At 46.5% G+C, this 27,692-nt stretch overlaps 1 protein-coding gene across 3 annotated transcripts in view; it reads right to left on the bottom strand.

Moving 5' to 3' along the window:
- Positions 1 to 27,692, bottom strand: part of ARHGEF3 (Rho guanine nucleotide exchange factor 3) — a gene marked incomplete at both ends in the record, with an annotated part of 290,292 nt that overhangs the window by 78,487 nt on the left and 184,113 nt on the right. The window contains one exon of one of the 3 annotated variants that reach the window (XM_080714877.1): positions 7,688 to 7,783. The exons of the other annotated variants lie outside the window; for them this stretch is intronic. Within the exon in view, the coding sequence (XP_080571003.1) occupies positions 7,688 to 7,783 (96 nt within the window). Of the gene's footprint in view, positions 1 to 7,687; positions 7,784 to 27,692 lie in introns of those variants that run through there. 3 annotated transcript variants of the gene reach the window in all.

The following is a 27,692-nucleotide window of genomic DNA, read 5'->3' as shown; positions in this document are numbered from 1 at the left end:
CAGTTTAAGAGCCAGAAAAATAATAATAATAATGATGGACTTACCGTTAAGGCTTCTGGTTCAGCTCCAATTACTTGAAGTTTACTAAGAATCAGGGCTGCCTTCTCACAAAAGGACACAGTGACCCAAGCCCGAAGGCCCAGGCACAAGTATTTTCTAGACTTAAAAAGAACCACTCCTTTCCCAGATACTAGAAAGTTCACAAGCCTTTCCTGATTAACTCGTGACAGGGCCTCTTCTAAGCTGGTAACTGATGTCAACGTATTTAAAAAAGAAAGAAGAGAAGGCATTAGAAAACAACTGGCAGCGGTGGTGAGGCCTGTAATCCCAGTACTTGGGAGGCTGAGACAGAAGGATCACAGGACAGGAGGTTCAATGCCAGCCTTAGCAATGTAGCAGACTCTCAGAAAACTAGCAAGTTCCTGTTTCAAAACACATAAAAAAAAAAAACCGCTGGGTGTATAGTAGTTCAGAGGTAGAATGCCTCTGGGTTCAATCCCTAGTATGCAAAAAGGAAAGAAAAAAAGAAAGACAGCAAATGGCCTTCACTCCTGACAGGAGTGACACAACAAAAATAAATAAATGGAGATGCAATTGCAGCCATTTCCTTGATCCATGGGTGACCTCTGCCCATTAGCAGCGCTGATGAGCTCTGCAAGGCAGCTGGCCTTCCAATACAGACAGCCATTAGCTACCATTACATTCATACTGGGCTTTGCAAAACTAGGATATGATCGATCATTTATTTTCATTCAGTAGTTATTAAAAACAGCAGTGCTGGCCCAGGTCTTTATAGGCAATCACAAGGATTGCCTTTAAAAAAAATGACATAGTTTGCAAATACCCAGATGGTGGTTGGGCCTTCCAGTTCCTAGTTTATGTAGAAGGCTGGTGGAGATAAACAAAATGATTCATAGAAAAACTGCCAATGACCAGTGTCACCTCCACAAAGCCGAGCATGCAGAAATTTGCCAGAAACCAGCTCCTTGGTCTTAAGAAACACACCACCAAGCTAGGTGTGGTGGTTCATACTTATAATGTCAGTACTTGGGAGGCTGAGACAGGAGGATCTCCAGCCTCAGCAATTTAGTAATGCCCTTCACATCTTAGTGAGACCCTGTTTCAAAATAAAAAATAAAATAGGGCTGGGGATGTAGCTCGGAGGTCGACTGCCTGTGGGTTCCACCCCCAGACCCCCAAAATAAATAAACAAACAAACAAATAAATAAAAAATAGGGCTGGGAGCATAGCGTAGAGGTAAAATGCCCCTAGGTTCAATCCCCAGTAGTCCCCCCATTACCCCATCAAAAAAGGATAGAAACACACAACAGAAATTACCAACCCCAAACAGTGCAAACCCCACTCCTGCTGCCCGCAGCTACTCTAGGAAGTGGGCTGCAGGAAGGCTTGACTACCGTGAGGTCTCCCACCCAGACACTAGGGGGAAAAAATGGGCCTTCAAGGTACAGGAAATTTGCTTGGGCAGGTTCATCCTTCATGTGTTATGCGGTGAGACCAGCGGTTTAGTCAATTAGAGGCAATGTGCTGTGGTTGGGAAAGTACAGACCTCAGGGTCAGACTGGGCTGTGAGTCTTGGCTTCTCCACCCAGTCGCTCAGCTGCCCTGGGAGGGCTTTTCCTACAAAAGAGGATAATACCAACCTCACAGGAGTGTGACGATGGCTAAATCAAAGGACAAAGAAAGCCCCTAGCGCACTGCTATGTATAAAAACAGCATTCAGGAAATCAGGATGCTGGTTGTGATGTTTAAGACCACTGTAGTCTTGATGATACTGTATATTGAGCACCTACTATGTGCCAGGCACCATAATAATTGCTGCACATGGATTCTCTCCTCCTTGTGTTTGTGGTACTGGGGATGGAACCAGGGCTATTCTACCTCGGAGTGACATTCTCAGCCCTATTTTTTTTTTTTTTTTTTTTTGGTGGTACTGGGGTTTCTGGAAGCCCTTCTACCTCCGGGCTACACTCCCAGACCTATTTTATACTGTTTATTTGGAAACAGGGTCTCTTAAGCTAGCGCGGCTGGCTCGAACCTGCGATCTTCCTGTCTCCGCCTCCCAAGCGCAGGGATTACAAGCGCCACCACGCCCGGCCTTCAAGCCCTATTTTTTATTCTTTATTTTGAAAAGGGTCTCATTCAGTTGCAAGGGCCTCGCTAAGTAGCCTAGGCCCATCCACGAATGATGATCCTCCTCTCTCAGTCCCCCAAGTGCTGGGATTACAAACCTGGGCTACCACGCCCAGCTATGGATTATCTCTTTTGACCCTCGCTGTGGCCCTAGGAGGTAGAACCATCATTGACTCCATCAGGCCACCAGGAAACAGGCTTGGAGGCCCGTCCAAGGCCTTGCCACTGCCATCCAGTGGGAGTGGCTCTGGGACCCTGGCTGTCTTATTTCAGAGTGGATGTCCTGAATAGTCTTAAAGTGAACATGGGTAAAACCAGCACATTTTCCTCTATAAATCTGTTCTTAGTTCACATGCACCCTGGAGGTCTATAATCCTCAAGATACAATCCCATAATCCCAAATGATTGGGCTTCAGGATGACGGCCCAGGGACAAGAACCAGAGCCCATCGGCAAGCACGGCCTTTCCCTGGGTAACTCTGAGTGGCTTTCTACCTGCAAGATCTCTGAGGTCACATGATCACGGGGATGCTTTCTTCAGTCATCTGAAGAAATCCTGGGATTGTGTGTGTGTGTGTGTGTGTGTGTGTGTGTGTGTTGTGTGTGGTACTAGGGACTGAACTGGGAGGCATTCTACCTTCAAGCTACGCCTTCAGCCCAGTTTTACATCTTATTTGGAAATAAAGTCTCAGGAGGTTGATGAGAGTTTCACTACTTTCTGAGGCTGTCCTCAAACCTATGATCCTCCGGTCTCAGCCTCCCAAGTACAAGGATTGCCCGCATATGCTATCATGCCTGGCCTGAAATCTTGGGATTCTGACTGCAGTAACTCCTTATAACTATTTCCATGTAGCTGGTCATATATAATGTCAGTTCAACACAGTATGATTAAGTTACTGGAAACCAGCAACCCTTTAGCTCTCCAGCTGATGTTCAAGGAGCAAAGCCCCGGGTGTGTACAATTTTCAAATAACAGGTGTTGACTGATGAAACATAAATCATGACAGGAATGAATATAGGCTTCACCCTGCCTTTTAGCTGAGGCTTAAAGGATATCTTCTCAGTTATCTGCTAAATATAACTTACTTAGAAGGTAATATTTTAGGGCATTTTACTATCAGTTAAGTTTTGTACCCCCCTTTTTTTCCAGAGTAAACACCCTTGGTGTAACGAGGGACGCCGGCACTCAGTGTCGGACCAAATCCATCAGGAAATCTGGTATTGGATTCTGGTTCAAGACACTGATTCTCTTTGTGTGTTTTTCTGCAAGTTACCTTTCCTCGGCGTCCTTATTCATACAGTAGGTAGAATAATGCACGCTTTATGTTAACTTTACAACATGGTTGGAGCCTCGAGTCAGACAGGAGACATGGTAGACTGCACAACAGGGCGGAACTTTGTTACTCCTAGGTGTCGGGCATTATTCCTAGGCCCAGACGAGGCTACTGGCTGAGGCAAAATCAAAACCTGTACCTTTGAGACCCAAGGCAATACTCAAGTATTCATAAGATATGCATACGGTGTACATGCTGCAAACTCTTACAGTTACTGAGACTAAGGCGAGACAAATACCACCAACCAAACCAGGCCCGGTCCTGAGGAACATCCAGGACCCTGACTATTAAAACCAAACGTAGGCCGGGCCTGGTGGGCACGCTTGTCATCCCCGCGCTTGGGAGGCGGAGACAGGAGGATCGCGCAGGTTCGAAGCCAGCCGCACTGGCTTAGGAGACCCTGTTTCCAAATAAAAATATAAAAATAGGTCTGGGAGTGTAGCCCGGAGGTAGAAGGGCTTCCAGGAACCCCAGTACCACCACCAACTTGCCAGATATACTGGTAGAAATGACAGGCATGCCTCTTTATATTTTCATTCAAAATGAAATAGAGTTGGGCAGACATGGTGGTGCACACCTATAATCTCAGGTATCCTGGAGGTTGAGGCAGGAGTGTCACAAGTTTGAGGCCAGCCTGAGCAACTCAGACCTTGTTTCAAAATTAGATAAAAAGGCCTGGGATATAGCTCAGTGGTAGGACACCCCGGGGTTCACTCCCCAGAGAGAGAAAAGAAAAGGGGTTTAAAACTCTGTCGAGCTCTCAGGCTCTCACTTCAATAGCTAATGATTCAATCAACTCACCTAAGTCTTCTTAAAAGCAAACCCACTATGGAGTAGTAGGGTTGTCTTTTTTTTTTTTAACTCTCAGAGCAATTCATTAGAGCTAACAGGTTCCTTTTAGTAAACTGATCAGGTGTTTGAAGCACCTAACATACCCAGAGTGAGCTGTCCCTCCTGGCATAGGAAGAGAGCCACCAATAAATCTGAAAATAAGTGGGGCACGGTGGCGCACACCTGTAATTCCGGTGCTTAAGGAGGCTGAGACAGGAGGATTGCAGGTTTGAGGCCAGCCTCGGCAACTTAATGAGGTCCCTCAGAAACTTAGTGGGACTCTTTTTAAAAAATAAAAGAAAATAAGATAGGGCTGGGGTGTATCTCAGATGCCCCTGGGCTCAATTCTCAGTACCACAAGAACATAATAAATAAATAAATAAGAAAATACACTGAGCAAACTACATCAGTAATCAGAAGAAATAAACTTTACAGTGTTCCTGCCATACCATATTCTGTTAAAATCCAGAGCTATGTACTAAGCTCCTTAGTTTCATGGTTAATGATTAGACCTAGAAGGATCTAGCTGGTTATGGACATTAAAATTAAACATTTGCAACTCAACTCGTACACCCAGGTTATAAAAAATTCCAGAGTAAGGAACTGTATTATATTAATAGACATATCAGATAAGTAATATCATGATCCATGTAGAATATTTTCAAGTTTTTTTTTTTTTTTTTTTTTGCGGTACTGGGGATGGAACCCAGGGGCATTCTACCTTTGACCTATACCCCCAGCCCTATTTTGCATTCTTTATTTTTGAAACAGGGTCTCACTAAGTTGCGGAGGGCCTAAGTAGCTGCCAGGCCAATAACCTACAATCCCCCTGTCCCAGCTTCCCAAGTACTGGGATGACAAGCATGCACCACCACACCTGGCTTTTCAAAAGTTTAAAATAGATCCTTTGAAGAAAACAAATTTTAGCTGGATATGAATTTTTACTCTCACTGAAAACCACCTCTGATTTTTCTAAATTGCAAAGCATTTAATTAAATCTTGAGTAGAAATTATTTACTTTCAAGGGATTTTTGTTCATGCATCTGTGTGGTGCCATCAAATGCACATCAGCTCCAGCTCCTCACCAGGCTTCTCCTAGGTGGCCTTCCTCAGCTCAGCCTCTGCGACTCAGGATCCAGTGCCAGAAGTCACTTGCCAGGTCTCTGTCATCTCTCCTGAAAGCTCAGGACGGCCATTGCATGACTACCAGGCACAGGTGCTCCGCTGCAAGTGCCCCTGGCCAGCGAGCCCGATCAACCCAGAAAAGCCTTAAAAGACCCTGTTTTTCTTTGTATTATAGTCACATTCCTTCTACAAAGAACACGATCAATCTTTAAAAAAAAAAATACCTTAAAAACAATTATATAACCATGTTTTTCAAAAACCAGATAAGCGAACGCTGTTTTTTTTTTTTTTTTTAAGCAGCTACAAATAGAGACGACACCTACTGGTAGAAAATATATCCTAATTAACTGCTTATGCAGAAGCTAGGCAGGAACACTGACGATGAAGCCAGAGAATTTCCCCTTAAATCCACTTAGGCGTGTTTCTTGGGTTTTGCTTATCTCCATGATTGACAGTGACATGTCAGATCAACGAAGCTAAAAGACATCTCTGCCTCAAGGTGCATAAAGCAAACTTTTACTCTGGTTAAAAAAGAAAAATGCTCAGTGGTGATACATGAAAAATATTTATCAACTACTTCCAAAAATTATTCCCCATACAAACTGTCCTACCATGGCATCCTCATAAAAGGAAAATAAGTCAGAGTTTACCATCTGGATCCAGCTACCAGTGGAGAAAATTAGTATTTCACAATATGTTTTACCCAGGCCTTTAGCTAAATTACTTGAAAGCACAGAATTAAATGAAAATAAAATGGGACTGGTTAAAATATTTTTTTAAACGGGCGTGGTGGCCCACATTTGTAATCCCAGCACTTGGGAAGCTCAGACAGGAGGATCACAGGGCAGTGGCCACTCTCAGCTACTCAGTGAGGCCCTCTGCAACTTTGTGAGACCCTGTTTAAAAATAAAGAATAAAAAATAGGGCTGGGGGTAGAGCTTAGAGATAGAATGCCCCTGGGTTTAATCCCCAGTACTGAAAAAAATAATTGTTTTTTTTGGGGGGCATTTCAATTTATTAAATCAGTTGGCTATATTCTTCTTCCTCCCAAAAGAAGTTTGATAGGATACCCACTCTCTGCCCCTCCATTCATTAAATTAGGAAGTTTCTACTGGAAAAAAAAAAAATCACTATTTCCACTCCAAGTCTGAACAATCAATCTGAAGTCGATGCAGGTGCCATCCTGTCCAAACTTCAATAAGAATCTGAATGCCTCCAGAGCCACCGCACTTCCACGCTGCTGGGAACAAAACCTCTTTGTGAAAATGCTCCATGGAGCTGGAGCGTGGAGTGCGGGCAGGAGAGGGACGCTCGCCAGCCTCAGCTTACAGAAAGCTCGATGGAGTCCTGCCTGCTCCGCCAACCAGCTCCTGCTGGAGGCCGTGAATCTTCGACACCATCCTCTCAGATATAGAGAAGTCAGGGAGCAGAGTGCACCCCGAGCAGACCCGGCGGGTGGGTGGACCCCAAGAACGCCCTGACAGGCCTGGTACCCGATGCCTCCAGGCTCTCCCCATGTGGTGTGGAAGTCTACACACACACAAGAGCCATGGTGGAAGTCTGGCCACAGCAAAGCTGAGGTCCAGTGAGACTCTTCAAGAAAGGGAAACAGCACTTTCACTCCAGCGGAGCCCAGCCTTGAGAGGCCGGAGAGTTATCAGCCAGAGAAGTAACCCGCGGGAAGAAGAGGCGGCCTCCGCACAGCCAGAGGCGCTCCCTGGAGCTACCCTCCAGGCGCAGGAAAATTCCCACCAAGGGGAAGGTTTCCAGTGTTCCAAGCCAGCTTTCCATCCACCCGAGCTTAATTCATTTTCTGGATCCAGGTGAGACACTCAGATTACTCAGTTAGCTCCAGACCCCAGCGGAACGACCCCCCACGGGCCCCAGGCGACAAGTCCCGTGCCCTGTGTCGGCTGCCGAGCCGCTGCAAGGCCGAGTGTGACAGGTGAGAAGCCGCGCGCTTCCCGGGGGCCTCCCTCTGCTCCCTCGCGGCTCGCGGGGGGCTCTTCCCGACCTCGGGCCGCACGTCCCCGAGCTCAGGTCTCCGAGCCCTGCGGGGTGCGCGGGGGGCCGGAGGGGCTGGGCAGAGGCGGCCGCTCCCAGGCCAGCAGGGAGGGGGCCAGGGGCGGCGAAGAGGGGAGAGGAAACAGAGACGGGTGAGGAGCGATGGCGAGGGGAGACCCTGCGAGCAGAGCGCGCAGAGATGGGGGCTGCGAGCCGCGCGGGGCCGGGGCGGGGGGCGCCTACCTCGGCGTCCTTGGCTGGGCTGCTGGCCGGGGACACCTCCAGGCTGCAGTTCGCCCGCTTGACAGTGAGGTAGAAGGGGTAATCCTTGGCCACCATGGCGGCGGCGGGGCCTGCCCTCTGGGATGTCACCGCTGACCCCAGGCGACTGCAGAACTCCCAGGCGAAGGGGGGTCCGCGCTCCACGGTGCCGGCGCGGGCGACGCGCGGAGGCCCCCAGCCCCGAGGACGAGCGCGGCGGGCGGGCGGAGCCGAGGCCGGGCACGCCCAGGCGGGCAGGTCCGCCCCGGGCCGGGCGGGAGGCTCGCGGGAGCCGAGGTCCGGGGCCCGAGGCTGCGGGAGGAAGGAGGCTGCGGCGGGGAGGGGGATGCCAGGGCAGAAGCCTGGCGGCGAGAGGGGCGCGAGCGTATTAACAGCCCAGATTAAAAAGGGGTGGCTTCTGGTTTTGCCTTATTCCCGGGCCAGTCTCCCTGCGGTTTTTTTTTTTTTAACCCAGGTTTCTCTACCACTGAGCAGCACCCCAATCCCCCCCCCTCTCTCTCTCTCTCTCTCTCTCTCCCCCTCCCTCCCTCCCTCCCTCCCTCTTTTCTTTTTCTTTTGAGACAGTCTCCCTAAATTGTGTCTCACACACACCAGGGATTGAAGCCAGGTGAATTCTACCTCTGGGCTGTATCTCCAGCCCGATTTTATTTTTTGTTTTGAAACAGGGTCTAAGCTTGGTCGTTGACCGTTTCTCTACTTGCGGAGGCTGTCCTTGAACCTGAGACCCTCCTATCTCCCGGCTTCCTAAATTCTGGGATTAAGGGTGTGGGCCACCACACCCAGTTTCTTGAGATCCTTTAGCCTTGGCCTCTCCCGTACCTGGGATTACAAACATGCCCGGGGATGCTGACACTTTTGTGTATGGGTGGTACTGGGGATTGAACCCAGAGGCATTCTACCTTTGAGCTACACCCCCAGCCTGATTTTATTTATTTGGAAAGAGGATTTCGCTAAGTTGATGAGAGTTTCACTACTTGCTGAGGTTGTCCTCGAATCTTCTCAGCAACCTAGTGAGACCCTTGTTTCCAAATAAGAAATAAAATTGGGCTGGGGGTATCGCTTGGAGGTAGAATACCTCTGCGTTCAATCCCCAGTACCACACATACAAAAAGATTAAAAAGAAAACGAAAATAGAAAGATGACCAAGAGGGTCAGAGGCTGCCAGGCGCTTGGAAGAGCAATCTGACAAGATCTCTTTCTCGTCTGAGGCTGTGCAGCCGTGACTCTTTCCGGCCACACCCTCTTGGATCCTTTATGAAGAATATGCCCATAGAGCAACTAAGAGGTCTGTGGCTGCAGCTCTGTCTGGAACAGCTAAGAAACTGGAAACAATGGTCATACCCATCAATAGGGAGTGCTTAAATGAACTTTCCTCATGTGGAATACTACTCAGCAGTAGTTAAATGGGAGGGGGACTGTGAGTGTGGCACGGGAAGTTTGTCAATGTATGGGGCTCAGGTTGAAAAGAACCGCAGAGTAAGGAAAAGAACCATTTGTCTTATAAACATATCTACAAAAGAAACCCAAGGTTTTTAAAAATTTTCTTTGTGGTACTGGGGATTGAACCCAAGAGCATTCTAACTCTGAGCTATACCCCCAGTGCCAATATATATATATACATATATATATGCCAATATATATACATATATATGCCAATATATATGCCAATATATGTATATATACTTTTTTAAACTAGGAAACAGGGTCTTACTAAGTTGCTGAGAGCCTTGCTAAATTGCTGAGGCTGGCCTTGAACCTGCAATCCTTCTGGTTTAGCCGGCGGCGTCTGGCTCCACAGCAAACTTCTATCCATTCTCAGGGAGGCTCCAAGAATGAAGGGATTAAAGCTAGTGGACAAAGGAGACTTTAAATTTATAGGTAATGTTTTTAATTTTTTTACAAGAAAATAATACTCATGTATCACTTGGGAAATTTAAAATTAAATTTAAAAAAATATCAAAAATATCTATCAAGGTCATTTTGTAGGCTGCGCTGTTGAATCCCCCCTCCCCACCTAAAAGCCAGGGTCGCACCAGGTGCTAGTCCAGGGACACGCTGACTCTTGTTTTTACTTCTTGAGTGTGGGGGAGGTAGTCGGGATGGAGATATCTAGTCAGTGTTTTGGTGTTCTCTGCTTCCAGCTGAGGTCAAAACCCCACGGTTCCTACATCCAGGCAGGAAATTCCCTAATACATAGAGAATCATCATACATACATCCCAGGTATCAAACGCACATCCGGTACTAAATCCACCCACTGCTAGTGTAGACAGAATGCCTTTGAAACCAGGAAGAATCTGGGCCGGGTAGCAGCATGCTACTGCTACACATGTCAGGTGCTCCTCAACGGATGGGATTCAGCAGAGATCGAAGACAGCGCTGCTAATATACAAAGACAGGCGACGGGAGGAGCGGCCCCGGAGGCACGGCGTTAGAAAGAGCATCTAGGAACCACTGGGCTTTTCTATTGATATTTTTGAACACGGTTCAATCCTTTTAGCCTGATCTGTGCTAAGGGTGAGTTCATGCAAGTGCACTGCTATCCCACCCTCTAAACTTGGCCAAGAATAGTGGAGGGGGGAGAACTTCGTCTCCCAGGGTGCTAAGGGAGCAGCTGCTGATGAACCCGCAGCCAAAGCTGTGCTGGGAGGCAGCCACTGTCTCACGCAGGGCTTGCCTGGCTGCCCAGGATCTGAGCCCAACACCTGGAGCTTATTCTCGTAACCCCCCTGTTCTTCTTGTCCCCACAGACCATCCAACTCAACTAGAGGACTCTGGCCACCAAAAGCTGATTCCAGCTCACTGGGCCTTGTATCCAGCTGGAAAATGTACCTACAGCACTCAGTGGAGGAAAGGGGCATTCTACCTACCTCTGAACTATACTCCCAGCCCTTCTTATTTTTATTTTTCCTTTTTTTTTTTGGTGGTACTGGGGTTTCTGGAAGCCCTTCTACCTCCGGGCTACACTCCCAGACCTATTTTATATTTTCTTTATTTGGAAACAGGGTCTCTTAAGCCAGCGCGGCTGGCTTCGAACCTGCGTGATCCTCCTGTCTCCACCTCCCAAGCGCGGGGATTACAAGCGTGCGCCACCACGCCCGGCTGAAAGGTATCTTTTTACATCCCCACAGCCCGGGGACTGGGCTGTTCACTGCTGTATCCTCAGGACTAAGCAGGGAGAGTGACATATCATAAGTAATAACGAATAAATCCTAAGAAATGAGGGAGGTGTTTACCCTCAAGTTTAAATACAATTATTGCAGAACAAGGAACAGTCATGTTGGTTGTCAGGAAGGCTACCATACACATTTAAACATTTTTGCCCTCTTTAAGAGATACCGGAATCAATTTCTAGCACCCCATATAAATTAAATAAAAAAGATATTGGAATGATAAAACCAGGGAATGTATGTAGTGAGACAACATTTGTACAATAAACTATGTATTTTCCATTATGCATCTAGGCAGAGAGAGGTAGAGTAATTGCAATGGCCTGTATTTTTATTTATTTATTTATTTTTTTGTGGTGCTGGGGATGGAACCCAGAGTCTTTCTACCTTCGGGCTACACTACCAGACCTATTTTCTATTTTGTTTTTTTTTGTTGTTGTTGTTATATTTAAAATTTTTTATTGGCGCATTATATTCATACATCAATCTGGGGTAAAAAAAAAAAAAAACTTGTGTGGACATACATGTACACATCACCCATTTAGCCCCTACTCTATTTTATTTGAAAACAGGATCTCACTAATTTGCTGAGAGCTTCACTAAGTAGCTGAGGCTGGCTTCGAACCTGTGCAATCCTCCAGCCTCAGCCTCCCAAGTGCTGGGATTACAAGCGTGCGCCACCACGCCCAGCCTATAATAATTTAAATAGTGGCACACGCTTGTAATCCCAACATTTGGGAGGCTGAGACAGGAGGATCACAGTTCGAAGACAGCCTCAGCTATTTAGTGAGGCCCTTTGCAACTCAGTGAGACCCTATTTCAAAATAAAGAATAAGCTGGGCGTGGTGACGCACACTTATAATCCCTGTGCTTGGGAGGCGGAGGCAGGAGGATTGCGCAGGTTTGAAGCCAGCCGCAGCCGCACTAGCTTAAGAGACCCTGTTTCCAAAAATAAAAATAGGTCTGGGAGTGTAGCCCAGAGATAGAAGGGCTTCCAGGAACTCCAGTACCACCAAAAAATAAATAAATAAAAATAAATAAGTAAAGAATAAAAAATAGGGCTGGGGTGTCGCTCAGATATAGAATGCCCCTGGGTTCCATTCCTAATACCAACAAATTAATTAATTGTGGCAAAAAAAAAAGCATAAGCTCCAAAGTGAGTGTGGAAGGGAAGATGAGAATCTGGAGTCCCTTCAGGTGGTCTGATTCTTCTGAACTTCTCACAGCCTAAATATCTCACCACCCTGTATAGGATTCTGGTGTTTAAGGACATATATTCTTAGTACAATAAAGCCCATGAATCCGAGCTGGTGACTTCAGATATGTACAAGTCTTCTATGTGATCCTTAGGACATTCAAAAATGTCGAGAGTATTTTTGACCCTATGTAATTTTCCCATTGAGTCTGGACTTCAGAACCTCTCCCCTGCGATGCCCTGCTCCACTATTATCTGATTTCGGATTTGGATAATCTGCCTTGGACGCTAACAGGGATGTGTATGATCAAAGACTAACAGAAAACAGGTTCTTCTGTGGGGCACACCTGGAGCCAGTGCTGCCCTTGAGGAAGCCTGCCCGACCTCCCAGCGCCACGCAGGCCAGCAGCCTGCATGTGTGTGGACGTGTTTATGGGCTTAGGAACAACGCTGCCCTAGCAGGCAGCTCCGCTCAAAGCAACAGCACAAAGCGCCTTTCAGAACTCGCCTTCAGCACGACCAGTTAGAATCCTATAAAATGCTTCACAGCCGGGCAGTGTCTCTCACAGGCCAGAAGCTGGGAGACTGGAAGAAAGAAGGCTGTTCTGCATTTCCAGGAGCAGTGCCAAGCACAGGGCTGTGGTCTCGCCTGAGCCATGCAGGGGTCGTCAGTGCTGCTGGTGGAGTGGGGGGCCTCCACACACAAGCCCACCTTGGGTGGTAGCTCCTTTCAGGCCAGCAGATGGCCAGGCATGGCCAAGAGACCATCTACCTGCTCCTCAGATCCTAGAGCTATGACTGTGAGCAGGACAGGCTGAGCATGAAGCTAAAAGTCCAGGAGTCAAAGAGGATGTGATAGACTCTTGGCTGGCGAAATAATGCTATGCTTATCCATGTTATACTTCATACCAGGGTTAGAAGGTTCCTTTTTTCTTTAAAAGCCTATTCATTCATTCATTCATTCATTCATTCAAGAATATACTGAGTGCTTACTGCAGGTCAGATGCATGCTTAGCTACCTTTCTCTCCCCCACCCATTCCTGAACCTCCGTGCCAGGCAGGTGTTTCGTAGACACCTGCTCAAGGAATCTAGTCCGTCTTAAAACATGGCCTTTCAGCTGGAGCCTCTGCAGTGAGATGTGCATTTGCAGACAAAGTCCAAGCGACAGTACCCAATCCCCCAAAGCCAAGCTTTCGAACACGTATACCGCCATCTGTTTCCCTGGCATCTGGAATCAACTCTTCTACGTGCTAATTTGACGTGGTCATGTAGGTGCATGTTGAGCACACGCGTGTTCCAACACCTCTCCCCTCCTCCTCCATCTGGGCGACATTCCCAGTTAATGATCAAGCTCCCTCTCTTCTCTGCGACCACAGCAGTCTTGATGGGGAGGAGTGACATGCCTGAAGAAGTTCTGGCAGGGAATCCTGAGAGGCTGGGACTGTGATTTACTGTTAAACAGGTGAAATGGCACCAGCGGAGCACGGATCAGATCTGAAATCACTCGCTGTTACCGCCCCCCCTCGGCCTGGGGGTAGGACCACTGGCTCCAGGTTAATTTATGACAATTTATCCTTGGATCTTCTAAAGCTAGAAAAACTAATTCTAGCATTCTCTTAAAAATCTCATTTTTTTGAAACAAGACCAACAAAAACTGCTTAAGAAATAAATTTTTTCTCTTCCTCCTGATGGAGCGGATCCTGTGCAGCATGGGCTACAATACCAAAATAAAAGGCCATAATTAAAAATTAACAACAGCCGGGCATGGTGGTGCATGTTTATAATCCCAATATTCGGGAGGCTGAGACAGGAGGCCTGTAAGGCCCTTGATAATATAGCAAGACTCTGTTTCAAAATAAAAAATAAAATAGAGCTGGGGCATAGCTCAGTCTACAGTAGGGTGCCTCCAGGTTCAATTCCCAGTACTAAAAATAAAGTAAAGAAAGAGAGAAAGAAAGGAAGCAAGGAAGGAAAGGATTAAAAAAAAAACCTGTGAAACTTAGTTTTAATGTGATTTAATTAAGTAGAAATAGGGAAAGAGGGAAGAAATTTTTCAAATCTTGGTCTTTCCCATGACAATCTATGTACCATATTTATTTGTCTTTTGAAGGGGGGCAGTGGGAGAACAAAAATACAAAACCAGCTATTAAGAACCCAAAAGGGGCCAAGTACTGTTATCCCAGTATTTGGGAAGCTGAGACAGGAGGATCACACATTTGAAGCCAGCCTCAGCAATTTAACAAGGCACTCATCAGCTTAGGGAGATCCCGTTCCCAGATAAAAATGAAGTCGAGCTGGGGGTGTAGTTTAGAATTAGAATGCCCCAAGACCATACAACAAAAAGAACCCCAAAGTTTGTCTTCTTGATAGCAATTGTGGCTACATAGCAATTGTGATTTTTAAAAAATCTGTTGTAGTGTTGAGCCTATGCCCTCCTCTAACAACTTCATTGTCTCTAATTTAATTTCTAAGTCTTTGATCCATCTTGAGTTAATTCCTGTACACAGTGAAAGGTAAGGATTTAGTAGCATCTGTCTACAAATGGATAGCCAGTTCTCCCAGCACCATTTGTTGAAAGGCTGTCTTTTCTCCAGCATATGAATTTGGCCCCTTTTTCAAAAATCAATTGACTACAGGTATGTGGGTTTGTTTCTGTATCTTCTATTCTGTTCCATTGGTCTGTATGCCTGTTGTTATGCCAATACCATGCTGTTTTGACTACTATTGCTCTATAGTATAATTTGAAGTCAGGGATTATGATGCCTCCTACATGGTTCTTATTGCTGAGGATTGCTTTGACTATTCTGGGTCTTTTCTTTCTCCATATAAAATTCATAGGCTCAACACTCCAACATATAGGCACAGGCAGTAACTTTCTCAACAAGACCTCCAAAGTACAGGAAATTAAAGCAAGAATTAACAAGTGGGGTGGCATCAAACTAAAAAGTTTCTTCTCGTCAAAAGAAGCCATCAAGAACCTAAAGAGGAAGCCTACAGAATGGAAGGTCTTTACCAACCACAACTCTGATAGAGGGTTAATATCCAGAATATACAAAGAGCTCAAAAGATTCTACACTAGCAAAACACATAAATCAAGAAATGGGCAACTGAATTGAATAGACACTTCATAAAAGAAGAAATACAAATGGCCAATAGATACATGAAAAGATGTTTAACATCATTAGCCATTAGGCAGATGCAAATCAAAACTATGCTGGGATTCCATCTAACGCTAATACGAGTGGCAAACATAAAGAAATCAAATAACAACAAATGCTGGTGAGCCGGGCGTGGTGCCGCACGCTAGTAATCCCGGCATTCAGGAGGCTGAGACAGGAGGATCACGGTTCACGGACAGCCTCAGCTACTTAGTGAGGCCCTTTGCAACTCAGTGAGACCCTGTTTCAAAATAAAGAATAAAAAATAGGGCTGGGGGTGTAGCTCAGAGGTAGAATACCCCTGGGTTCAAACCCAGTACCAAAAAAAAAAAAAAAAAAGAAAAAAGAAAGCCCTGGCAAGGATGTGGGGAAATAGGAACTCTCTTACGCTGTTGGTGGGAGTGCAAACTAGGTCAGCCACTATGGAGATCAGTGTGGAGATTCCTTAGAAAACTGGAAATGGATCCATCATATATATGATCTGGCTATACCACTCCTGGGTATCTTTACAAAGGGCTTGAAATCAGATAACTACAGTAACGTATGCATACCCATGTTCATAGCAGCACAATTCGTAATAGCCAAAATATGGGACCAACCTAGGTCTCCATCAATAGATGAATGGATAGCAATTTTATGGAAAATACACACAATGGGATTGTACTCAGCAATAAAGAAGAACAAAATCATGTCATTTGCAAGAAGATGGAAAGACCTGGAGAACATTATGTTAAGTGAGATCAGCCAAGCACAGAAAGAGAAGGGACATGTGTTTTCTCTAATATGCCCAAGCTAGGGAGTATTAGGGATACCAGAGGGGCTCCAGATAATGAGGGGAAACCTCAGCAAAGCTGAAATGGAAGGATAGAAGGCTGAGGTTGATTAATGGAGGAGCTACATCTGGATATGTGTAAAAGTATGAATGTAGCATGGTTAACCTGGATACTCATTGTTGGGAGGGGGAAGGGAAGTGTGGAGGGGAGAGGGCACCAAGCACAGTCTGAATGTATGCCATTTTCAGTATGATCCACATTAAAAAAGAACCATAAAAAAATCTGTATCCCTACAGATTTTGCAGCGAGAATCTTGATGTTCTCCAATTTGAACAGATGACTACCAGCAGGTTTATTTTGCTCAGAAAAGTAAGCCAGCCCTTAAAACATCTTCTGTATCCTACTAGACGGTCTTTGAACCTTAGGGATATAGTCTGCATTTGTTCAAGAGTATTTATTATTTGGGGCCAAGAATTCAATAAACTTGTTAGATTACAAAATCATGTCTTCTCTCAGTTTACAGCTAATGTGTACATTTATTTATGTGGGTTTTGCATGCTGGCCATTGTGTGGAGAAATTAAAACCTAAAATGTTGACACCCAGCTTTGGATAGGTTACCGATTACACACTCAGTAACCAAATACTGTATTTCACGGAACCTAAGACACCACACACTGTACTATGTGCTATTATTTTAGGTACTCTCAGAAAAGAAAACAGATTGCCCAATAAATCACATCACATGGTCGCCTGTGAGACGCACCACAATTCCAGAGAACTGAGAAGGGAAGTATAGGAAACAGTGATGTACAGCAGCATTCACACCATCTGGCCCACAAGTTTGTAGTTTTGATCGACAACCTCAGAAAACACTGTTTGAGTAGCATAGTGTATGAACTGGAACTATCAGCAACCCCAACAACATGCCTGCTCCTCCTGTTCTCCGCCCTCTCCCATCGGAAATGCTCTTGCTACAGATCTTTGGGCCAGAGGTGCCCAGGGGTAATTAATTAGTCCAGTGGTTGTGGTATCCAGTTCCAGCATGGGTACAGGGAGCTGCTTATTTGTTCATCCAGACCAACCTGTGCTGAGGCACTACAAGTCCAAGACCACATGCCATGCACAGATGGGTGCATCCGGAACACAGTGAAACCATGCAAGTCCCACTACCAACTAAGCCCCACACCAGGAGGCGTGTTCTGGCACTTGGGGCTTGATTTGCAATCTGGTATCCAGAGCTCCAATTAAAAGCATGGTTATCTTCATAGCCAGGAGGCACAACTGCATTTAAGGTTTTTTAAAAATTAGCTGTAGCTAAGGAAAAGCACACAGTTGGCTTGGGATGTTTCCCTGAAGAAAGACCTGGGGCTTGGGCTGGGGGACGTTCTGGTAGAAGACCTTAATTACAGAACAAGTCGAACCAGAAACAGGCTCTGGGACTCCTGGAGAGTAAGTGTCTCCGTAGTGGGAGCAGAAGTCAGCAACGGAGCAGCAGCCCATTAGCTGGACCGTCTGTGCACTGTGGGCATCCGGCGCGTTCACAGGGGCCAGGGGTGTGAGCTAACCAAGAGCTTGGGTTTAGTGGGAAAGGAGCTAGGGAGCTTCTGCTCTGATGTTTTTTTCCTTCCCATCTCACATCCCAAACCAGGCTCAGCAAACGCAGTTCTCATGCATCCACAATTCTGGCCAAACCAAAAGCTTTGGCTGTAGAGGGCTGAGCAGAAGCACAAGTCACTAGTTGGCTCCCAACCTTTTTTATTTTATTTTATTTATTTATTTATTTTTTATTTTTTTATTTTTTGGTGGTACTAGGGGTGGAACCCACAGGCTTTCTACCTCTGGGTTATACTCCCAGACCTTTTTTTATATTTTATTTGGAAACAGGGTCTCACTAAGTTGCTGAGAGCCTCACTAAGTAGCTGAGGCTGGCTTCGAACCTGCGCGATCCTCCTGTCTCGGCCTCCCAAGCGCGGGGATTACAAGTGTGCGCCACCACACCCGGCTCCCAATCTTTTATCACCGCTTTATCATTGGTTCTTCAGTGCTGGTGTAACAAGTACCACGACTGGACGCTTTGCCTGGCTAACTTCTCTCATCTGAGGTCATCAGATGTGGATGTCTCCACTGCGCCAAGTTGCTCTCTTTTTTTTTTTTTACCCCCAGTACTGGGGATGGAACCCAGAGGCATTCTACCTCTAAACTACACCCCCAGTCCTATTTTTTTATTCCTTATTTTGGTGGTACTGGGGTTCCTGGAAGCCCTTCTACCTCTGGGCTACACTCCCAGACCTATTTTATACTTCTTTTTTTATTTGGAAACAGGGTCTCTTAAACCAGCACTGCTGGCTTCAAACCTGCGCAATCCTCCTGTCTTCGCCCCCCAAGCGCGGGGATTACAAGCGTGCGCCACCACGCCCGGCTCCAAGTGGCTCCTTCCCCAGTTCTCATTCCATCCCTACCGGTTGATTTGTCTGTCTCCACTGCCCCAGTTGCAAACTACAAGGTGTCAGGGACCTTACCTTTTCTTTCTTTCTTTCTTTTTTTATTAGTGGTATTGGCACTTGAGCCGAGGGGCAATTTTGCCTTTGAACTACACCCCCAGCCCTACTTTATTTTATTTTTTTGAAACAGCGTCTCTCTAGGTTGCTGAGGCTTTTGCTAAATTGCTGAGGCTGGCCCTGAAGCCGTGATGCTCCAGTGCCAGCCTCTGAGTACTGGGACCAGGGCGTCACCACCCCCAGCAGATCTGACCTGTCTGGCTCGTCACAGCAGTTTCAGCTCCTCCTCCCATGAGCATGTATCAAACACAGGATATTTATTGAGATGAAAATTAAACTGAAATGGACCTGATCAGAGAACATGTCACATAGGAGGCAAATCCAGAGATGTTTTGCAAAGAGGAATATAGCACATTTAGAGTTTCTGAGATGGGACCTAAACGTCATATGTAATAGGCCATCAGAAATTTTGGAAGGTTGACATTTTTAGCCTTGTGGAGGGTCCACCACGAGAGAGACTCCTGCAGTGGAGAGAGTGCCGCTTAGGTATTATGGAAGCTTTCGGTCTCTCCTCGCTTTCTATACACACCCAGCCGCTGACACCAATTCCTAAACAGCAGTGACTGGCCAGGAAGACTGAAAGAGATGGCCAAGGACATCAGGCCACTTATTTCAAAGAAGCCCTGCACCATGCTCCTCCGCCCTTCCCTTACCCAAAAGGGGCTTTCTTCCTTTTCCCAGGTTTTTGATTCCAGATGAAGCTTTTCCAAAAAACAAAACAAAACTTTCTTTCAATTTGCCGCGCTGACACCTAGCGCTAGTACACCAAAACTCAGTTCTCTTGAGGTGAGCCCTGAGGGACTGACCTTGCAGGGGCGGGGGTGGGTGTTGCTCAGTGTGTGTTTGTGCAAAATTACACATGGCACTAATTGGAAGTTCCCACGCAGATGTGAAATTATGGGTTTAACACTGGTTTGTTTGTTTGTTTGTTTGTTTGAGACAAGTCTTACTAAGTTGTCCATTTGGCCTCCAACTTCCCGACCCAAGTGACCTTCCCATTTCAGTCTCCCAAGGAGTGAGGACTACAGGCGCATGCCACCCTACCAGCCCTGGACTTGGCTTTATCCAAGGAAGCCGCAGGGAGGAGAAGGAGCTGCCTGTGAGCAGCTCCACCAAAGGCCAGCCTTGCTCTCTCCTCTTGGGGTCTCCCAGCGCTGCCTTGAGAACTCATTCTGGCTTCCAGACAGTACGTGGTAAGCCACTCATCTGTCAGTGAGTGGGAGGAAGAGGGAGGGAGGGAGGAAGGTAAGAGAGAATTCAACTTGTAAAGCCAACGTCACGTGGCTTCTTCCTTGAACTTTAATAACCCTGTGCTGCCTACAGGCTCAGAAAAACCAAATGCAATGGTAGTGTAGTACAAGGATTTCTCTGGTGCCAGGAAAATGCAGTAAGACATAATTTTTACAAGGTGAGCAGTGAATAAGTGCCCTGTGGGAACAAAACAGGCTTTTAACATCTCCAAAGTTGGCAGCCAGATGCCTGAAACACTGGCTTCATGCATTCACCACGCACAGCAGAGAGGACCAGGCGCTGAAGGTGGAATCGTTGTGCCGGCAACAGGACCGCTGGAGAGGATGGGCTTTTGATGCAGGGGAGGAAGGCAGTCCGATCTATATTTTCTTTGCCACGGCCCGATGCACTTTAATGCATGTTAGAGGTTTTCCACATGTTAAGCACATTTTTTTAGAATGTTTTAAAAGCAAAAACATTCAGCAGACCACCTCGGTTACTGAAAAATAACTATCTTTTTCCTTCGGGTGGGGAGGAATCTAATTTTATCCCACAGTGTTCTCGAAAAGATCTGAAGCTATAACTCTTCGTTGGGATTCTGCTGTAGTGAAATGCAGCTCGGGGTGTCTTGTTACACTTCACCCCCAGAAGTGTGAAGGGAATTGCCTGTCATCAAAACTCCGAAATAAAATATAAACACAAAGTTGGCAGAGCTCGAAAAACCAAAGGCCTCAGCATTTTGCTTCAGTTTCCTGTTCATAAAACTTTATAAAAACAACCTGCTCGTTATAAAAAAAAAAGCCCACAACAATAGCTAATTTTCTTTTCCTAAATGCTTGCCTCATTCCGCAGCAAGATGAGGTGCCGCTGTGTTTCCTGAACTATGGACTCCAGATACCACATCCCTTTCCTCCGTCCCTCGCCCCCACCACGCTTGGCATCATTCCTGAACCCGCTGCTTCCCCAGGTTACAAGCTCAGCGGAGAGATGCCAACCTTCTCCTGAGTATCGATACCAGCTAAAAAGGCAGGACCGCTTGAGGCTTCCTTCCTGCTGATTAATTCTCACTTCCTAGAGGAACTTTTAATAGGGAAGGTTAAGTTAGAAAGTAAAAAGAGAAAATTCAGACCACTTCAGTAAACTGAAAAAATAATTACATATGCATTGCCGAAAGCCGACATGGTAGAGCAAACCTGGAATACTAGCACTCGGGAGGCTGAGACAGGTGGATCCCAGCTTTGAGGCCAGCCTCAGTAACTCAGTGAGACTCTTGGCAACCCAGTGAGACTCTGTTTCAAAACAAAAATAAAAAGGGATGGGGGTGTAGCTCAAAGACAGAATGTGCTTAGGCTCAACCCCTAGTACCAAGCAAAACAACAAGCAAAAACAAAACAAAAAAAAAACACAAAACACAGAGATGGAAATGTTAGCTCAGGGTCAAAGGACCTGAGACTGAGAATAATACATTGCCTTAAACCAGGCTTGGTGGCACATGCCTAGAATCTTAGTACTTGGGAAGCTGAGACTCTCAGAAACCTAGCAAGACTTTGTTTCAAAAACAAAAATCAAAATGGTCTGGGGGTCGATCTCAGAGGTAGGATGCTCCTGGGTTCAGTCTCCAATACTACAAAAAATAAAATTTCATCATCTTGTGACATTAACTTGGAAGAATAAGATATTTTCCTCCTGCCCCGGCCCTAAGCAAAATTGTGTATGTATATGTGTTACACCTTCAAGCTACACTCCCAGCCCAATTTTATTTTTATCTTGAAACAGGGTCTTAGTTATAGGGGGCCTTGCTAAGTTGCTGAGGCTGGCCTTGACTCTGTTATCTTCCTGTCTCAGCCTCCCAAGTACATGCCTGGCTGCAAAACTTTCTTGTGAATTTTTTTTTTCAATACTAGGAATTGAACCCAGAGGCATTCTACCTCTGAGCTAAACCCTATTCCTAGTTTATTCTTTATTTTGGAGCAGGGACTCACTAAGTTGCAGAGGGCCTTACAAGTTGCTGAGGCTGGCAGCCAACCTGCGATCCTCCTGTCACAGACTCCAGGATTACAAGTGTGCGCCACCATGCCCGGCTTCTTGTCGAATATTTAATACACCATTCTTCTGTTCCCCGTAGAACAGAGGGGAAAAGTTCAGGGGAAGACTCATCAGTGAGAAGCCTGAGTTCACATACCAAGTTTTTACTTGGTAACTGCAGGATTATGGATAATTTTCTTAGTGATGTCAAACTTGAGTTTATTCATCTGCAAAATGGGGATATGAGAGTTTTAAGGCTCTGATGAGATAAACACATGAATAATTTAATATTTTAGTGAACACATAATATATATTGTCATTAACTTTTCTGACTGGACATGGTGGCACACACTTGTAATCCCAGTACTTAGGAGACGGAGACAGGAGGATCATGGTTCACGGCCAGCCTCAGCTACTTAGTAAGGCCCTTCTCAACTTAATGAGATCCTGTTTCAAAATAAAGAATAAAAAACAGGGCTGGGGCTGGGGGTATATTTCAGAGGTAGAATGCCCTTGTGTTCAATCCCCAGTACCATAAAAATTATTTTATTTATTTCCTGATAAATCATCTTACTATCACCTTTTTCAATGAATAAGAGGGGAAAATATGGAAGTTGCGGAGCTTGTCCATTCTCCTTGCATTTAAAAGGTTAATTCTTAGCCAAGCATGGTGGCACACACCTGTAATCCCAGTACTTGGGAGGCTGAGACAGGAAGATCGCAGGTTCAAGGACAGCCTCAGGAGGTAGCGAGGCTCTCATCAACCTAGTGAGACCCTGTTTCAAAATAAAAATATTTTTATTTGGGGGCTTAGTTTGGAGTTAGAATGCCCTTGGGTTTAATCCCCAGTATCACACACACACACACACACACACACACACACACACACACACACATTTTGATTCAACCCCAGGATTTGAAATACTGACTTGATTGTTAGATATATAAAATGAGTACAGTGAAGAACGAATTGAACAGAGTTAGAAATGGTAGAGCCAGTCATGGCTCTACCATCCAATTTACTCTGTGATTCTGGACAAGTAAAGCCACCTCTCTGAGGTGTATTTTCTTGAGCTATAAAATAAGGTGACTTAAACATAAATGCTTCTGTGATTCTATAAAACAGCGAAGACTGAAGTGTGTATGAAGTACTGTCTTGACTTTATGCCACTTTATTTCAGGAAAGTCTTTATATATAAAAATAGTAACATCTCATACTGATGAAAGTGCCCTTGTCAATAACCAGCATGTCTGGTGAAGGCACCCAGAGTTTGGGTTGGTTCGAGTCGGTAATACTTCATAAAGGCTCTTCAAATAAGCTCCATTTCCTCATTTGTCAGGAAATACAAACATATAGATATCTTTACTATCAAATGGTAATGACAAAAGGAAGGCCCTCAATAAGAAATGATCATGGAAAACTTGTAGATAGACATGGAATGGAATTGACCTAAAATACACCACTGTCAGTTAAAAGTAGGTCCTTGTCCGTGTGGTGTGTGCCGGTGTTACCTCCACAGCATTTGGCTCCTACTCCGGCTTCTTCTATAGACCTGTTGTGTCTGTGATGGCATCTGTCCCTTCAGTGGACGCACTCACTTTCCTGTGCATTTCTCCCAGTCATAACTTCCTCTTCTGCCTTTCAGCAAAGGGCTGCTAGCTTCTAAGGGGCAGGACAGTGGCTAGTTCTTTCCTAGATGGGATACACAGCTGGCTGCTGATATGTGGTGCTGAGCTACTCAAGGCTGAGGGCTCTGTGCCCTCCCGAAAAAACCAGAAAGCCAGGCACAGTGGCATACACTTGCAATCCTAGTACTTGGGAGGCTGAAACAGGAGGACTGCAGGTTTGAGGCTAGCGCACAGTAACTTGGAGAGACCCTCAACAACTGAGCAAGACCCTGTTCCAAAATAAAAATAATAAAAAGAAAGGGGCTGCGGGTGTAGCTCAGAGGTAGGATGTCCCTGGGTTCAATTCCCAGTACCAAAAAAACCCCAAACAAAATATGTGCCCTGACATGCCTGGCCCGTGACAAGAGCTCAGTTAAGGATGTTGACGGCTGACAGGAGGCTGCCCTCACTGTTCTCTGACTTTCCATGAAGTATCTCATGTGAGCCTTACGGCGATCCCGAGACAAGCATTGCCACATGGGGGAAACTGAGGCACGAGGGGCATGCAACTTGCCCAAAGCATAAAGCTAGTAAGTAGCAGAGCTGGGCTCAAACGCAAGCACCTTACTCCCAGACCAGAAGTTTCACTTATGAACCGGGGCACTAGTCATTGTAGACCACTTGCAAATCGGGGTGACCGGGGCACCAGGGGCCAAGCCTCTCTGGTGGGATTGGAAGAGCACGGAGTGAGAGCCAGGAGCCCCGGTGCGAGCCCCGGCGCCGCCTCCCGCGCCGACCGCGGCCCAGTCCTGGGTGTGCCGGCCCACACTCCTCTGCCAGGGGCAGCCAGGGGATCTGATGTACATTTGGCTCCCTGCCAGCGCTTGGCCCCAAGCGCTCAAGTCTCCCTGGATGCAATCTGCCGCGGAGACGCCGTAGGGCGCGTGAGCCCCCACTGCCAAAGGATCTTCAACCAGGCAGTTGCCCAAGCTCTCGGAACCTCAGTCTCCTCGACTGCAATTAGGCTATAATAGCATCTACTTCAAAAGGAGGAGGCCGGCAGAGGGGCGACAGGTAGTGATGGCTCCATAAACAGTAGCTAGGTTTATTATGGTCCCACAGGGAGCTGGGGGCTGAGCCTGGAGGAGGGAGGCGGCCAGCCAGACGCTGCAGCTCAGAGGTGCAAATGACTCCTCTGAGTACATGACATGTTTGCCTCATCCCCAGCACAAAAATTTCACATCAGATTCTTTTCGGTTTTGTTTGCTTGGTTGGTACTGGGGATTGAACCCAGGGGCATTCTGCCTTTGATCTATACCACCAGCTCTATTTTATATTTTTATTTTGAAGCAGGATCTTGTTAAATTGCTGAGACCCATCTCAAACCTGTGATTCCCCCATCTCAGCCTCCCCAGGTACTGGGACTACAGGTCTGCGCCTTCCTACCCGGCTCACATCACATTCTTTTCCAAAGTTAGTAGCTAGGCTTGGTGGCGCATGCCTGTTACTGCAGTACTTGGGAGTCTGGAACAAGATCGCAGGTTGGAGACCAGCCTCAGTAACTTAGAGTCAGTCTCTCTCTCTCTCTCTCTCTCTCTCTCTCTCTCTCTCTCTCTCTCTCTCTCTCTCTTGGTACTGGGTTTGAACCCAGGGGTATTCTACCTCTGAGCTACACCCCCAACCCTATTTTTTATTCTTTATTTTGAAACAGGGTCTCACTAAGTTGCGGAGGGCCTCACTAAGTAGCTGAGGCTGGCCTTGAGCCTGCAATCCTCCTGTCTCAGCCTCCCTAGTTCTGGGATTAAACGTATGTGCCATCATGCCTAGCTTTATGAAAGCCTGTTAAAAAATAAAAAATATAAAACAGGGCTGGGGGTGTAGCTCAGAAGTAGAATGCCCCAGGTTCAATCCCTAGTACTGAAACAAACAAACAAACAAAATTTAGTAACACAGATTTGAGTCAACTTTGGCTCGGACAAAAAAAGAGCCATTGTGATTTGGCTTTTAGAACATCTGAGTTCTGAAAAGCTAGAAAGTAAAGTGCGGCGCCACCTACTCCACGCCAGCCCTGTGACAAGCACGGGGCGTGGACTCCCTAAGCGAGCCTCACAACCTGCCGGGTGGACACTTCCGCCGACCGGCAGATGAGGGCCCAGAGTCACACAGCCACCAAACAGCCACACTGTTAGGACTTGGTCTGTCTGGGATACTGACAGTCTCAACCACACAGCTACTCCCCTGTCCAGGGACGGCTGGCCACCCTGCCAGGCCCGTGGGCAGCTGAGTCCGGGACACGGGCAGGTGGCCTTCCAGGAGGGCCGCGCCTGCGGGCTTGAGCTGCCTGCCTGCCTGCAGCCTCTGTCAGCTGTGGCCGAGCCCTGTTGTGATCAGACGGAATGTACTGGATTAGAGTTCTTCAATCCAAGTCTTGTGCAACAATCACTTACACTTTATACCCGGAAGGTTGGGGGTAAAAGAGGAGCCACGATATCGCCAGCTGACCCTGGATTCTGGTTGGGGGAAGGAAGGGGTGGAACACATTGGTCAGCAAATAGAACGAGTTCCTCCCATCTCAAAAACTCTGGAATTCTACTAAATCTTATGTGCCGGGGAGAAGAAGGGGAAGAGCAAGCCTCCGGGATCACTGGGGAGGACTCGGGCATCGGGAAGCCGTGTGTGCAGGGCGGCCGCTGTGTGCATGCTGAGTTCTGAGGTCACGAGGAGCCTTTGGGTGGCGGAGCTAGTGGAAATAATAGGGAAGGAAGCAAAATCCACCTCTCGAGATGATCAGAACACGCACAGCAAGAACTCAGTTGTGCTGACAACTCCAAAGGGAATCAGACCTGAATTGGGGGGGGGGGGTGCTGAGCAGGTGTGAGACTATGCGAGGAATGCGGGCAATTCCTTCTGTGCGCAGGCGCCCTCCTCCACCAGAAGTCCTGCGCAGTGTCAGGACGCCCCTCCCTCGCCGGAAGAGCTCTGTGCCAGCAGGTAAGCACAGGTGGTGCTGCCCTGGCCTGCGCCCCAGCTTGGAATCCAACAAAGCCGAGCTGTCTGCGAGCTGGAGGATCCTTCTGGTTTCATTTGTATCTTTGCCCAGGGTAGAGGCAAACACTGTTTCATGAGTTTCCAGCTTAGTGTTTAGGGCTTAAGGGGATAAAGTGCTCCCACAAGAAAGAAAAGAAGAGAGAAGAAGAAAACAACAAATATGTAATTTTGTTTTCAGTTGAACAGAGAAGTCTTTTTCTCCCCAGGAAAGGCTAATAGTCTGCAAAAACCTCAGTCAGACCTGGCCAAGTCTCCAAATAGAAACACCAAGAGTAACAGTCACCGTAAGAAATTCTTTTTGTATTTCTGAAAGCAGGATTTATACTTAATCCAGGTCTTCTGACTCTCAGCTGATTTTTTTTTTTTTTTTTTTTTTGGTACTGGGGATTGAACCCAGGAGCATTCTACCTCCAAGCTACACTCCCAGCCCTATTTTTAGTTTTATTTTTGAAACAGAGTCTTGCTAGGTTGATGAGAGTCTCACTACTTAATCAGGTTGTCCTTGAACTTGGGATCCTCCTGTCTCAGCCTCCCATATGCTGGGACTACAGGTGTGCACCACCATGCCTTGGCCCAGCTGGTTTTTTTTTTTTTTTTTTTATATATATATAGTACTGGGGATTGAAACTAGGAGCATTCTACCTCTGAGCTACACCCTCAGCCCTATCTTTTTAAATTACTCTTTACTTTTAACATAGGGTTTCACTAAATTGCAGAGGGCCTTGCCTCACTAAGTAGCTGAGGCTGGCTGCAAACCTGCAATCCTTCTGTTTCAGCCTCTCAAGTACTGGGATCAAAAGTGTGTACCACCACGCCCAGCAAGCTGATGTTTTACTCTGTAGTCAGGTTGCTTCATGAAGCACACTCCCCCAACCACAGAATGACTGCCACGTTAACGGATGCTCAATAAATATTTGTTGAATGGATTTTTTTTTGTACTGGGGGATTAATCCATGCGCATTCTGCCTCTAAGATAAACCCCTAACCCATTTATTTACTTATTTATTTACTTATTTATTTATTTATTCATTTTTGAAACAGGGTCTTGCTAGGTCGCTTGAGGCTGACCTTGAACTTGCAACCTTCCTGTCTCAGCCTCCCACAAATTGGGGTTACAGGACTGTGCCACTGCTCACAGCCAGGACAGACAAAAGACTCAGTTTCTCTAACAAGTCAGTGATGAGAAGATAAAGAAAGAGAA

The sequence above is a fragment of the Muscardinus avellanarius genome, assembly GCF_963383645.1.
Source record: "Muscardinus avellanarius genome assembly, chromosome: 18".
Taxonomy (NCBI): domain Eukaryota; kingdom Metazoa; phylum Chordata; class Mammalia; order Rodentia; family Gliridae; genus Muscardinus; species Muscardinus avellanarius.
Note: the sequence above shows the minus strand (reverse complement) of the source record. Positions and strands in the feature narration are given on the sequence as shown.